The sequence below is a fragment of the Suricata suricatta genome, chromosome 11 (genome assembly GCF_006229205.1).
Source record: "Suricata suricatta isolate VVHF042 chromosome 11, meerkat_22Aug2017_6uvM2_HiC, whole genome shotgun sequence".
Lineage (NCBI taxonomy): Eukaryota > Metazoa > Chordata > Mammalia > Carnivora > Herpestidae > Suricata > Suricata suricatta.
Genome location: NC_043710.1, coordinates 99091674 through 99106185, shown reverse-complemented (window position 1 = coordinate 99106185; position 14512 = coordinate 99091674). Strand labels below are relative to the sequence as shown.

At 38.2% G+C, this 14512-nt stretch overlaps 1 protein-coding gene across 1 annotated transcript in view; it reads left to right on the top strand.

The window, feature by feature from the left end:
• Positions 1 to 14512, top strand: part of CWF19L2 (CWF19 like cell cycle control factor 2) — a 159673-nt gene that overhangs the window by 43920 nt on the left and 101241 nt on the right. Inside the window, exons 8-9 of the mRNA XM_029956562.1 lie at positions 1704 to 1797; positions 8332 to 8447. Of these exons, the coding sequence (XP_029812422.1) occupies positions 1704 to 1797; positions 8332 to 8447 (210 nt within the window). The remainder of the gene's footprint in view (positions 1 to 1703; positions 1798 to 8331; positions 8448 to 14512) is intronic.

Here is a 14512-nt window from a genome sequence, read left to right as displayed (position 1 = left end):
AGAGAGAGAGAGAGAGAGAGAGAGAGAGAGAGAGAGAGAATCCCAAGTAGGCTCCGCACTGTCAACGCAGAGCCTGACACAGGGCTCGAACCCACAAGCCCTTGAGATCATGACCTGAGCTGAAGTTGGAAGCTTAACTGACTGAGCCATCCAGGTGCCCCTCTTTTTTTTTTAAGTTTATTTTTATTTATTTTGAGAGAGAGAGAGAGAGAGAAAGTGCACGAGCGAGCAAGTGGGAGAGGGGCAGAGAGAGCAGGAGACAGAATTCCAAGCAGGCTCCATGTCATCAGCTTTTTGTATCCTTCTGAGACTCTGATGTGGATCTTAGAGTGTCTGCACAAGACCACTGGAAGAAATGCCTTGATTATAGACGCTTTGAGATTTTATGGTAGTCTAACAAGAGAAGTGACAGAATCTTTTTTTTTTTTTTTTGGTAAAAAGTACTCTAAGAAGTCAAATTCTTACGGATTTGCCTATCCTTCTATATTAACCTTGAACTTAAATTTGAAGATTCTGTGCTTTTTTTTGGGTCAACTCACGAATGTATTTTAAAAGCTTTTAAAAAGTGTTATTCACCATTTTTGTCTTCAATAATATGATTGGCTGATACTACTAGACACTGACATTGAACTCTCTTCATTCTTTTCCATCTAGTTGCCATTATTACTTCTAAGAATTGGTGTTATTAGTCCTAAGAAACATTTTCTGACCTCCTGAGGTCGAGTCGGGTACCCCTCATGTGTGGTTCTCTAGCGCCCCTTCCCTTCATAGCACTTCCCGTATTGGAATTGCTTCATTGTCTTTCTCCTTTCACTGGACAGTCCTTCCTTTGATGGAAAGGACTCTGGCTGGCTTTTTCATTGCTGCACCAGGGCCTTGGGATGCAGCAGGCACTTGACTCGTGACAAGGCCACTGTCCTCTCTTTGCTGAATATTACCACCATCGTCTGACCGGATTCCTGCCTCTGATCTTGCTTTCCTTCATGCTTTCCTCCACTCTCTGAACCCAGTTTGCTGTGTGTGTAATTCAAAGCCAGTCACCTTCGTGATTCACCGTCGCCACCAGGAGACCCCAGTGCAGTTTTAAGTGGCTCACGTGGCCCTTGTCCCTGGTGATCTAAGCTAATCTCTTATCACTACACACTCATGCTTCTCGGTTTTAGACAGTCTCATTTAAGTTCCTTGAAAGTGTTCTGTTTCCTCTAGGGTTTTATAAACATGCTGTTTCTCCCTCTCACTGGAGCATCTCTATGCCTTCTTCCCCCCACAAAAGAGGGGAGTCTTTAGGTCTAAGACTGCACTTACTACTTCCTTGGGAAGTCTTTGACCTTGCTGTGTGAGAGGGGTTTAAGTCACGTGTGGCTGTAGTGCTTTGCACGTCTGTCCTCAAAGCACCCGTCAGTTACTTGCTAATTGTCTCCGTTCCTCACTCTCGTAGCCAGCAAGGGCTGAGTTAGGCATATTGATTGTCATATCTCCTGCATCTGTAGCAGTTTTGGTTCATAGCAGGCGTTCACTGAAAGCATTGGACCGATGTTAATTTAGACAGTATTCTTTACAAGTTGCAGAAGAGTGTTTCTTAGGAGTGTTTTAAATATTTGTCCAGGATTACAACTGTTAACTGAATCTCATATATTATTGATTAATGTATTTGATGGTGGCTTTTTTTTAAAATTATGATCTCTGAAAATGTTTTGTTCTAGTCCAGACTGCTGGAAAGAGAATTGAACCCATACTGGAAAGATGGTGGCACAGGTCTCCCCCCAGAAGACTGCAGTGTGTCCTCACTTACTAAAGGTATCTCTCCCTTTTGGTTATAGCCACACCGGCATTTCTTGGAACTTGGTATTCCTAAGTGAATGACCAAGGTTTGTCGGTAGATTGGCAAGATCTGGTTCTTTAATTACATATTTCTGCGTGGTGCTGTGGTTTTAAGTCCGTAATTATCTGTGTTTATTTCTGTATTTGCAAAACAATCATAAGTTTACTGATCATCTGATGTGGAACCTGTGTGGTTTCATATTATGAGCGTCTGTGGATTATTATTGAAGGTTCAGATTACATATGACAAAGTAAATAAAATGTGTGCAGTCTTTTGAGGCCTTGTTTAAATTTAGTACCTGGAAATGTTTTACTAATTATATATGTTTGGGAGAAAATTGGTTAAATATATATTTTTATACTTGATACATGTTTTCATATTTGAGTTTCTGTTTTGAATGGATCAATACAAAGTGTGATTTTGTGAGGATATAATAATGCTTTGGTTTGTTACATTCTGTAACAACGTAAAAAAGCAGTAAGTCTGAAATTTTATGAAAGTCACATATATATATTAAGGATGTGGTTTCATATGTTCTTCAGAAATTCCTACTTTGCCTGCATTCATAAATTTGTTATTTACCTTGGATAGTGCTGTTATTTCCAACAGATAGAGACAAAATACTTAAGTGTCACATAATCACACTGGATGCCATCATTTTAAAAAATATTTACATGCTGATCAAGTGTTGAGGTGACAACTCCATGAAACATTTAACCCAGTGCGCACAGATAGTGGCGTTCTAAATTAGGTGTTATCTCTTCATCTTAGTGATTTATCAGAGTATTTTCCTGCTTTCTGTTATATCATTTATTTTTATTTTGGCCATTCATAAAAATTCTTTTTATATTTTATGTAGAGATGTCCCTGGAGCCATATTACAGTTTCATTTGTAGTTGTTTTTTTTAATTTTAGCAGTTTTGCTGAAGTTATTAGTAATTGTAGCATTTTCTTTATTGCTTTTCAGCACTGGGTAGAAATGTTTCTGTGGTTTATATCAGAGTAAGTGCAGTTACACAGGAATCTCTTTAAGATACTTTTTTTTCTTTAAAGAAACTTCAAAGTGAAAGTGTAGGGCAGTAAGTTAGCTCTCTGAACCGTTACTGTGTTGGGCTAATTTTAGGATCCAGGCTTTTACCAGTGCTCTTGTCAGAGGACAGTCAATAAATTCATCTCTGGGGAAAACTTAGAATTGACAAACTTAATCTTTGGGTATTTGCAGTCAGTCAGTGCTTAACTTGAGTATGGGAGACTCCAAGTTCGCCTTAGGTGGTATCTTTCAGCTGAAACAGCATAATCAAAGATGCTAGGAGAAAAACGACCTAATAGGAAGCTTTCAGAGAGCCTTTTTCTTTCCCCTTCATACATGCTTTCACTGTTTCCTTTCCCATATTATTTAGAAGGAAGAAAAATGATAGAAAACTTCTCTCAGTCAGAGGTTCAGATCCCAGAATTGAAATTAAATTAAAAAAATTTTAATGTTTATTTTTGAGAGAGAGAGAGAGAGAGAGAGAGAGAGACCGAGTGCCAGTGAGGGAGGAGCAGAAAGAGAGGGAGACACAGAATCCAAAGTAGGCTCTAGGCTCTGAGCTGTCAGCACAGAGCCCGACATGGGGCTTGAACTCAAAAGCCGTGAGATCATGACCTGAGCCAAAGTCAGACGCTTAACCGACTAAGCCACTCAGGGGCCTGTGAGTTGACATTAAGTTTTAAATGACCTGCAGGTCTTACCACATATGCAAATAGTGTAGTCATTCTGTTTTGACCAGTGATAGGGTTGAAAAGGCTAGGGACCTAAAAGTGTAACTTTAGTATTAGGGAGCTCTGTCTAGGTAATATAATGTTAGAGTTAGGGACTCAGATTTTGGAGTTAGGCTACTGGGGATTAGAATTTTGGCATTTCTACTTACTAGCTCTGTGACTTTGGGAATGTTTCTTGACTTCTCTGAGTCCAGTTTACTCATTTTTTAAAAAGTTTTTATTTAAATTCTGCTTGATTGACATACAGAGTAATATTAGTTGCAGGTGTACAATATGGTGACACGACACTTGCATACATCACCATGTGCTCATCACCACAAGTGCATCCTTAATCCCCATCACCTGTGTCCCCCCTACCCCCCCACCCTTGGCCATCATTGTGTTCTCCATTGTTAAGAGTTACAGCCCTGGTTTTTAATCCCTATTTTACAAGAAGGGTTTGAGTGAATTCTTCAAGTTCATGGCCAGTAAGTATCTGAACCACAGTTTGAAGCCAGATGGTTTGTCTCCAGAGCCCGCTCACTTCCCAGCATGCTGTTCTGTGCCTCTCACAGATGGAGACAGAACTGTACATTCACCCTCTATTTTGTAATACATCTTTGCCCAAATTTTTTTCTAGAGTAAGACTGTATTTTGTATTTGGAAAAAAGAAAAAAAAAACTATTGAAAACCAGCCAGCTTAACTTGAGGTCAAGTTCAGGCATTTTAGTTTCTGCGAAGTCGGCAAATTCAGAAGTTAGGGAAGTAGCTGCATAAGGACGTGCTGGCACACAATAAAACCCCCAAGCTGATTCAATGTAGTATTAATTTATTAGGTCCCGTTTCTTTAGGTCTAGGAAATAAGAGTTTTTCTGGTAGTGTTTGTTGCCAAAGCTTCACCCTTGCTTATGAACCAGATTTTGCAACTCAAAAGTATAAAGCAAATCAGAATTTTCTTATTCAAAATATTTTTGAAGGGAAATGTCCTTCATGCAGTGTAAGACGGAAAGAATGGGAAGGATAACAAAAAGTCTGCCAGCTACACCCGCACCAAGTCTGCCTTTCTCTGCAGGACCACTGGGCTGTGCCATCTCTTGATTCTGCTCCTGCCAGCCCCTCGGGGATCTGCTTGCTACCCCTGAAGCCCATCCTCCCCAAGATGACCACGGCAGGTTCTACAGAGGGAAAAACCAATCCTGTCATAGGCCCCCCCCTACCATTCTTCACGGGCTTGCCGTTGTTCTTGGGGCAAAAACAAACACCCTTCCAGAAGCTAGTGAGTCCTGTACCCTCTGCTTTCTGGCCACTGGTTTGACCTCAAAAACAAATGGAAAATGTGGTTTCCTTCACTTCGTTGAAGGGCCTCAGGGCCTTGCACAGGTTTCCCTCCGTTACCTAAAGAACCCCAACTCCTCTCTCAGACCACTGCTGTGATCCCCCGAGGGGCTGTTCCTGACCGCAGACCAGGGCCGTCCCCTGCTGTATGTGTTACCTCTGTGTCCCTTTCTTCAGGGCCCTTATTAGGACAGTAGTAGTTTTACATGGACTCATGTGGTTATGTGAATGTCCGTCTCTAATGGGATTATGAGCTCGGTGCTGGCAGGGGCTGTTCTGCTTACGCTTTATCCCCAGAGGCGAGAACAGTCCCTTCCTGAGTGAGTACTGTGACGAGCTGCTAAGCCAAAGTGCTTCGCGAAGCAGAATATGAAGAAACAGCATCGTGGTGAATGTTTGATGTTTTGTCATTCCTTCCGTTATTACCCAGTTATGCTGAACTTGTACATGAAAAGAGAAAAATAAATTGTATATTATCCAGCTAACTTACTGAATATTACTTACAGAATATGTACGTAGCTGTCTTATATAAGGAAAAACATGTTTTCTCAGTCTTTACATAATATTTGCTCTGAATGGGAATAATAGTAGTCAACATTAAATACAACTCTGTTTTCCTAAAAAATGTGCATCTTTATATCAGAGCATTCACGAGGCATTGCTTCGTAATCAACCTAAATTCCCAGTAAAAGGTGTTTTCAGAAATAAGGATTTGTGAAATTGACAAGCTCTAGTAAATTCTTAAGGCAAATAGCTATAAAACCTGGACAGAAGGCTCCGTAGCTTCACATCGTCTAGAAATAGTTTCACAAATCATTTGGAAAATCCACCCAGGGGTATTCACAATGAGCCACATTTCCCATTCATTTTTGAGGCCAATCTTGCTAGAGAATTGATCAGACAGCACCTATTGCTGAAGACAGCAATAAGGCCTGATCCTGATACTTAACCTTTGATTTTGGATCGGTTTTCTGGCTTGGGCTGGTTAGGAGTCACTTCCTTCAGAATCTTCATCAGTGACTTTAAGCCAGTATGCATTCACGTTATCTTTTTCAGCTCTGCATCCTTTTCTGGTAGAAAGAGCTTGTGAATACCCATCTCAGATGCTTTTACTGTGGCTTTTGTTTTTAAGAGGTGGCACACCGTTTTGTCACTGCAAGGGCAGAAGTGATCTCTTGAGGCATCCAGGGCAGCGTGCATAGAATACAAATGGAACCCAGTGAGAATCCCACAGGAAGTCCAGAGTCTGAGGTTGTTAGTGTTCCCCGCATGCTAGCGGGGAGGGGGCAGAGAGAGAGGGAGACGCAGAACCAGAAGCAGGCTCCAGGCTCTAAGCTGTCAGCACAGAGCCTAACACAGGGCTCGAACTCACCATTAGATCATGACCTGAGCCGAAGTTGGATGATTGACTAAGCCACCCAGCTGTTCCTAAAGACGATATTATTATATAAATATTTCTAAAGTTGTGAATTTTACTCTTTACTGAATTCATTGAAAATTTTTATTTTTGTTTGATTTCCTTGATAAATATCAACACAGAGAAATAAGTCTTCCTTTTTCTCTGAGCTTTTTTGTCTGAACTTTGTTAATATACTGGTGATGGTTAAGGAAATCTTTAGTGTGCCCATGAGCCTTTTATCAGTTTCATAGATAATTCTTTGAAATAAACTTATTGTGTAATTCGGATGTTAATAGGTACTAATGACACTGGGTTTCTCTTATCCTCATGTAAATTGAGGATTTAGACTCACTTCCTTGAGTAATTGCATTGTTAATTTTGATGTTTTATTTATTTTTGATACAGAGAGACAGAGCATGAGGGGGGAGGGGCAGAGAGAGAAGGAGACACAGAACCAGAAGCAGGCTCCAGGCTCTAAGCTGTCAGCACAGAGCCTGATGCAGGGCTCGAACCCACGAACATGAGATCTGACCTGAGCTGAAGCCGGAGACTTAACCGACTGAGCCACCCAGGCGCCCCGCATTGTTAATTTTGAACTCATGGATTGTATAAAATAAGAAAAAAAGGAGTAAGACCAAAATAAACTTAAAAGTGAATCGAGTTAACTAGAGATCTAAGATTTCAAAGTACAAAGTATTTTAGACCAGTGAAGAAAAACGCCTTTTCTCAGGAGAGGTTACTTAACAAAGATAGATTTTTGAGATTTGAGTGAGACTAGTTGAAAAGTCTTTTTTTTCCTTTAAACTTTTTAGTAAAGTTTAACACATACAGAAAAGTACTCAAATCGTTAACTGTACAGTCTGATCAGTACTCTGAAGTGAATATACCCAGGTAGTCGGCACACCTTTCGAGAAACAGAGCATCATTAGCATCCCACAAGCCCCCTCGTGGTGCCTCTGGTCACTGTGCTTCTGTCAGAATCGCCAGGGCTGTGGTTTCTAGCGCCAATGTCCGTTTTCCCTGGAGTCACATAGTAAGCACCCGGTTCCCTTTGGCTCCCTGTTTCCTGTGCTCCCATTTTCAGAATCACCCATGTTGTTATGCGCAGTTGTAGCCATTGCTTTCCATTGCTGTGTATTTTAGGAATATGCCGTAATTCATGCTATTATGTTTTGTGCCACTTTCCTAATGGTGGACATTTGGGTTGTTTTCTAAGCTGGATACTGCAGACTTTCCCACTACGATGATTTTTACACATGTCTTTTTGGGGGTTGTGTGCGTGTTTGTTAATTATAGAACTGGGGTGATCTAGAGCAATCCTATTTTTGAACAAGGAAAATCAGGAACATTGTTTTGACTTAAGTAATTGATTAGATTTCTTTATGCATATAAAATATAAAGAAATCTTTATGCATATAAAAGTGTGATATGTGTAGAAGGAAATACAAGCAGTTTGATAAAATTTGTTGAAGGCATTCACATGTTTATGAACATCTGGCAGTCAGGACTATCCTAGAATAATTTGTTTTGATATGCATTTCGGTATTATCTTCTGTAATTTCCTCATTTGTTCTTCCATTTTGGAGGTAACTGTTCCCCTTCCGTGTGTGGTGTACTTTTATTCTTTATTTCTGGGCATGCCCTGCCTGTTCTTATCTTTGTTTATGGAAATCCAGCTCCTTGTTTTAAGCTTGAGCTGTAAATTTTACATGACCTTCCATTTAGATATAATCCGTCTCTCATTTTTGTATAGTTCTTTATCTTTTTTAAATTTTTATTACTTATTGTCTTTACTGTTATTGTTTATATCCTTTATCCTCATACTTTTAGATTGCATTTTTTTGCCTTCCTCAGTCCTGAAATATGTACCTTGCATAGATAGGTACATAAATAATGTTGATTTTAAATGCACTTATGCTTCTTTTCTGTTGAAGGAAGAATAATTTATACTTTAAGAAATTACTATAGAAGCAATAAGTATTAATTCTGTTCTAAATACACGGAAAGCATAACTGACATTCAGTTTCGGAATTAGCTTCAGTGGTAGAGGATGGGGGACGGAGCTGGCTGAGGAAGTCTTACCAGAGGATGAAGGAAGAAGCCGAGAGGCAGAACAGACATTTTGAAGACATCGTGGCTGAAAGATATGGGGTAAGAACTGGTATTAAGGATGTATTCAGTCGTGTGGGAAATAATGTCTGTAACTTTGTCAGTGTCTTGTGCTATGAAGCTCTTTTGAATTAAATGGCTATTAAATCTCAACTCTGTCTACTGCTGGAGCCATTTTCTGCCTTTTTTTTTTATTGATACGAGGACTATAAAACTTAATCTGTACACTCTAAGTGCGTATGTTTAAAAATAACACATTCTCATTGTGAGAAAATTTAAATAATGCAGGAAATCCTTCATGGTACACCTCTTGAGATAAGCGCCGTTGAAATTTTGACATATTTCAAAGTTTCTGTTTATTCCATAAATTTCGTTTTTTTTCCCGGGTTTTGGAATATAACAGGGTTGTTGTTTTTTTTCTCTTAAGAGAGAGAGACTGTGCACACGTGGTATTTTAGAACCAGCTCCCTCATTCACCAAGTGTGGATAATCTTTGTCTTTAAGTTGCTAGTAATGCCCTTTTCTTTTTTAATTTCTAGAAAAAAGCAGGTTTAGAAAGTAGTAAGATTTCAAAATATGGGCAAGCAAAAAAAAGTGAGAGAAAAATCATTTCTTTTTAGAGATTAAAAAAAATGTTTTATTTATTTTTGAGAGAAAGCATGAGCGGGGAAGGGGCAGAGAGGGGGACAGATGATCCGAGGATCGGAAGCAGGCTCCATGCTGACAGCTGAGCCCGCTGTGGGGCTCGAACTCACCGTGAAGATCACCCCCGCCTGAGCCAAAGTCAGACGTTCAACCATCTAAGCCAGCCAGAGGCCGGGAGATCTTTTTTAATGTTTATTTATGGTTGAGATAGTGCTAGCAGGTAAAGAGAGAGAGAGAGAGACAGATCGTCTGAAGCAGGCTCCACTCTGACAGCAGGGAGCCTGACTTGGGGCTTGAACTCACAAACCTGAGCTCACACTGGGCCAAAGTCCAAGATTCAACCAGCTGAGCTGCCCAGCACCACCCCCCTTAAAAAAAAAGAGAGAGAATCCTTATTAAATTTTGATGTATACATTTTCCCAGACTTTTTTCCTCTTTGTCATAAACTTTTATAATAAATAGTTTTATAGAAATAGGCTCATAGAATACATTCTGGGTTTTTCACTTACTAATATAGGCATAGTTGGATGTGAGTAAAAAATATATTTTAATGACCTTAATATTTTAATATATAATGTATGAATTTGCCATGTATTTATTTACTTTATTGTGGAGGGGCATTTATGGTCCCCACCCCGTTGAATAATACTGTACTGATCATCTTTGTTTAATGCATTTTTTATACTTACCAGGTTACTTTCTTAAGATGAATTACTAGAAACAAAATTGTTATTTGAAGGATATGGACACTTACAGTGACACATGTATTGACAGATTTCTCTACAGAAACATTCAACAAATTATATTTTCATTATAATGACTCTTACCACATGATTTTCCTTCGTAGGATTCTCAGTCTTTATAGCCTGCTGCTGTGTTTGCTAAACAAATTTTTTTCTTTGCTTTTATTTTTACATATTTTTTACTAGTGAATTGGAGAATTTTTTTTTTCATATTTTTTAGTCATTTGTATTTTTTTTTAATGTTTATTTATCTTGAGAGAGATGGTGTGTGGGCACATGCATAGAACTGGGAGAGGGACAGAGAGAGAGGGAGAGAGAATCCCACAGCGCAGAGCCTAAGATGAGGCTCAAACTCATGACTGTGAGCTCCTGACTTGGGCTGAGATCAAGGGCTGGACACTCCACTGACTGAGCCCCCCAGGCATCTTGGCCATTTGTGTTTTTAAGTGAATTGATTTTGATGACATTTACTCATCTTGCCTTTGGGATATTGATTGCTGTAAGTTCTTTTAATCTGTTCAGATCTTTCTCTCAATTTCATGTTTGTTTTTTACTTTGTTTATATTTGCTATGGGTAAGTTGTGAATATTTTTACCTAACAAAGCCCATCAGGTTTTTCTTACATCACTTAATATTCTTGCTATAATTCACTGAAAGGCTTTCTTCACCCAAAAATCATAAAGATGTATGTCTGTATTTACTTTGAGTACTTGCTATTTTTTTTTACTTGAGTGTTTTTTATGCATATCTTTAATCTTTCTGGAATATGTATTTGTGTATGTTGTAATGTAGGCTCCTAACTTTACATCTTCAGATAGTTGTTTATAACGTATTGAATAAATTAAACTTTTCCCGCTAATTTGAAATGACACATTTATTATATACTAGTTTGTCTTTTATAAAATGACTCTGTTCTTTTACTATCAAATCTATTCCATTGATTTTTCTGTTATGTCCTGGAATTAGTATCATATTCTTATGATTATTGTATAGTTTTCAGTAACTCATACAGATAGTAAATGATTAGTGAACACTTACTGTGTGGCAAGGGAGGTCTTTCTTTCATTAGTCATTAAAAAAATAGCTCTTCATTCTTACCTCATTTGGGTTGTTGTTGTTAAATTTAGAATTGTTTTGTCAAGTTCAAGCTCAACCGAAACAAATATTTTCCCAGAATTCATCATAGACTTACACTCTTTTTGGAATTTGATTCAAATTTAACCAAATGTATTGGTAAATAAGGGGTGATTAATATTTTTATGTTGAGTCATCTCATCCTAAAATATTGGATATTTATTTAAATTTCAGTAAATTTCTCTGTAATTATTATGCATGTGTCCTTAAGATTTGAAACAGTTTTTTTCTATTATATTTGAATCTTTTTTCATTTATGTCTTCAGACTTGCAGTTGGTGCTAGAAGGCTATTTTTCTAAACTCTTATCATTAAATCTAATTTTTTTAATTGGGTCATCACGGAAGATAGTTACTTGCAAATCATTACTTTGATTTATCCCCTCAGTATTAATGATCTATGATCTTTTATTGTCATCTCAAAATAGAATTTCAGAACTTTGATAGAAGCGCCAGAAGTGAGTTCTTTGGTTTTTACATTTAACTGCCAGCTTCTTGCATTGATGATGGAGATTATCATCTTTAATTTTTTTAATATTTATTTAATTTTGAGAGAGAGAGAGACAGAGCTTGAGTGGGGGAAGGACAGAGAGAGAGAGGGAGACACAGAATCGGAAGCAGGCTCCAGGCTCTGAGCTGTCAGCACAGAACCTGACACGGGGCTCGAACTCACAAATGTGAGATCATGACCTGAGCTGAAGTCGGACGCGTAACCGACTCAGCCACCCACGAGCCCCAAAGATTATCATCTTTAAAAAGTATGCTTGCATTCAGAGTTTAGGAGATGTGCTCTTTCATTTGCTTTTTAAAAAATTACCCAAATTTATGAAATAACTATTTTGATGTCCTATGAGAGGATAGGGTTTTTTTCTTAGACTTGTTAATGAGATGAATTGTGTTCGTACATTTTCTGATGTTGGGCCGCTCTTGCATTCTTTGAATAACTCCCATTTGATCATGGCATTTCTTTTAATATACTACTGAATTAAATTTGTTAATATTTTATTTTGAATTTATAGCTTCATTTATATATGTATATGGGCTTTAGTTTTCATGTTTTTATTAAATTTTGATAGTAGGGGTTATTATAAGTTTGTTATTTGATTTGTGAAGTTTGATATAATTTCTGAATGCTTTAGAACAGGGAAGAGTCACAGAATGAGGCATTTTGACATAGTAGTTAAAAACATTGGCTTTGTAGTCAAATAGTCCTGAGTTTCAATATCCATTTTCTTCCTCTTTTGCTCTGTGGCATTAGCTTCCTTTTGTCCCCATTATTAAAGCACGACTATTAAACCTCAACCTCATAGAATTGTTGCAAGCATTAATAATGATTTCAGTGCTTTTCATTTGCCAAACACTGTTGAAGTACTCCATGTATAATTAATACCACAGCAGTACTATTCTTGTTTTGCAAATGAGAAAACTGAGGCAGACAGAGGCTAAATTACTTAACCAAGATTAGATGGTCAATCAGAAGATTTGAACCTGGGTATTATCTCCTAGAACCCATTTAAATGATCCAAAATAGGTAATAAAACAAGCACTGGATAATTGTGGTATTTGCATTTTTATCATCACTATATTTTACTGACTCTAAGAGGGCACTGATGGTAGATACACCATTATCTCATGGATTAATAAGAAAGCAAAAAGCTGCCTTTAAGGCAATGATTTCATTATGAAAATACCCTCCTTCCTGCCCCAGCCCCCTCTTTGCCGCCATCGCTTCTGTTCTTTTAATATTGTTATTCAATGTAAGAAACATGTTAAATCTTTATTTTTAAATAATTAAAAAAATGAAATGTTAGGGGATTATCTCTGCATAGGCTAAGATAATAATTTTAGCGTGTTTTGATCCCTTATTTCACCTCTAAGATTTTTTTAAGTAATTGGGAAAGAATTTTTTAAGTTTTAAATTTCAGTTGGTTACCATATTGTATAATCCTGGTTTCAGGTGTGCAGTGTAGTGATTCAGCACTTTCGGACACATCACTTGGTGCTCATCACAGCAAGTGCTCTTCTTCATCCCCGTGCCTGTTTCCTTCATCCCCCTCCCACCGCCCCTCTGTACCCACCAGTGTGTTTTCAGTCGTTAAGAGTCTGCTTCTTTTTTTCCCCTTTGCTCGTTTGTTTCGTTTCTTAAATTCCACACATGAATGAAATCATATGGTATTTGTCTTTCTCTGACTGACTGACTTCACTTAGCATAATATTCTGTGGCTCCATCCATGTTGCTGCAAATGCAAGATTTCATTCTTTTTTGTGGCTGAGTGATATTCCAGTGTGTGTGTGTGTGCGCACGCGCTCCACATCTTCTTCCTCCATTCATCAGTCAGTGGATACTTGGCTCTTTCCATAATTTCGCTATTGTACATAATGATGCAATACACGTCAGGGTGCATGTATCCCTTTGAATCTGTGTTTTTGTATTCTTTGGGTAAATTCCTGGTAGTGTAATCGCTGGATCCTAGGATAGTTCTATTTTTAACTTTTTAAGGAAACTTTGTTTTACACAGTGGCTATTACCAGTTTGTATTGTCACTAACAGTGCAAGAAGGTTCCGCTTTTCTACTTTTTCACCAATATCTCTTGTTTCTTGTGTTGTTGATTTTCACCATTCTGACAGATAATAATGTAATACTAATTGTAGCTTTGATTTGCATTTCCCTAATGATAAGTGATGTTGAGCATCTTTTCATGTGTCTGTTGGCCATCTAGAATGTCTTCTTTGGTGAGGTGTCTGTTCAGGTCTTCTGCCCATTTTTTTAATTGGATTATTCATTTTTTGGGTATTGAGTTTTATACATTTCTTTTAATTTTAAGTCTGTTTATTTTGAAAGAGAGAGAGAATAAGAAGGGGAAAGGCAGAGAGAAGGGGACAGAAGATATGAAGTGGGCTCTGTACTGATAGCAGAGAGCCCAATGCGAGGCTTGAATTCATGAACCATGAGATCACAACCTGAGCCAAAGTTGGATGCTTAACCGACTGAATCAACCAGGTATCCTGAATTTTACACATTTTTTAATGTATTTTGGATACTGATCCTTTATCCCATATGTCATTTATAATTACCTTCTGTAGGCTGCCTTTTAGTTTTGTTGGTTGTTTCCTTTGCTATGCAGAAGCTTTTTATTTTGATGAAGTCCCAATAGTTCATTTTTGCTTTTGTTTCCCTTGCTTCAGGAGGCATATCTAGTAAGAAATTATTGGGCCAATGTCAAAGAAGTTTCTGTCTGGGTTCTCTTCTAGAATTTAAAAAAAAAATATTTTATTGTCAAATTGGTTTCCATACAACACCCAGTGCTCTTCCCCATAAGTGCCCTCCTCCATCACCACCACCTCTTTTCCCCCCTTCCCCTTTCCCTTCAACCCTCAGTTCATTTTCAGCATTCAATAGTCTCTCAAGTTTTGAATCCCTCTCTCTCTCCAACTCTCTTTCCCTCTTCCCCGCCCCCTGGTCCTCCATTAGGTTTCTCATGTTTTCCTGTTAGACCTATGAGTACAAACATATGGTTTCTGTCCTTCTCTGCCTGACTTATTTCGCTTAGCATGACACCCTCGAGGTCTTTCCACTTTGCTACAA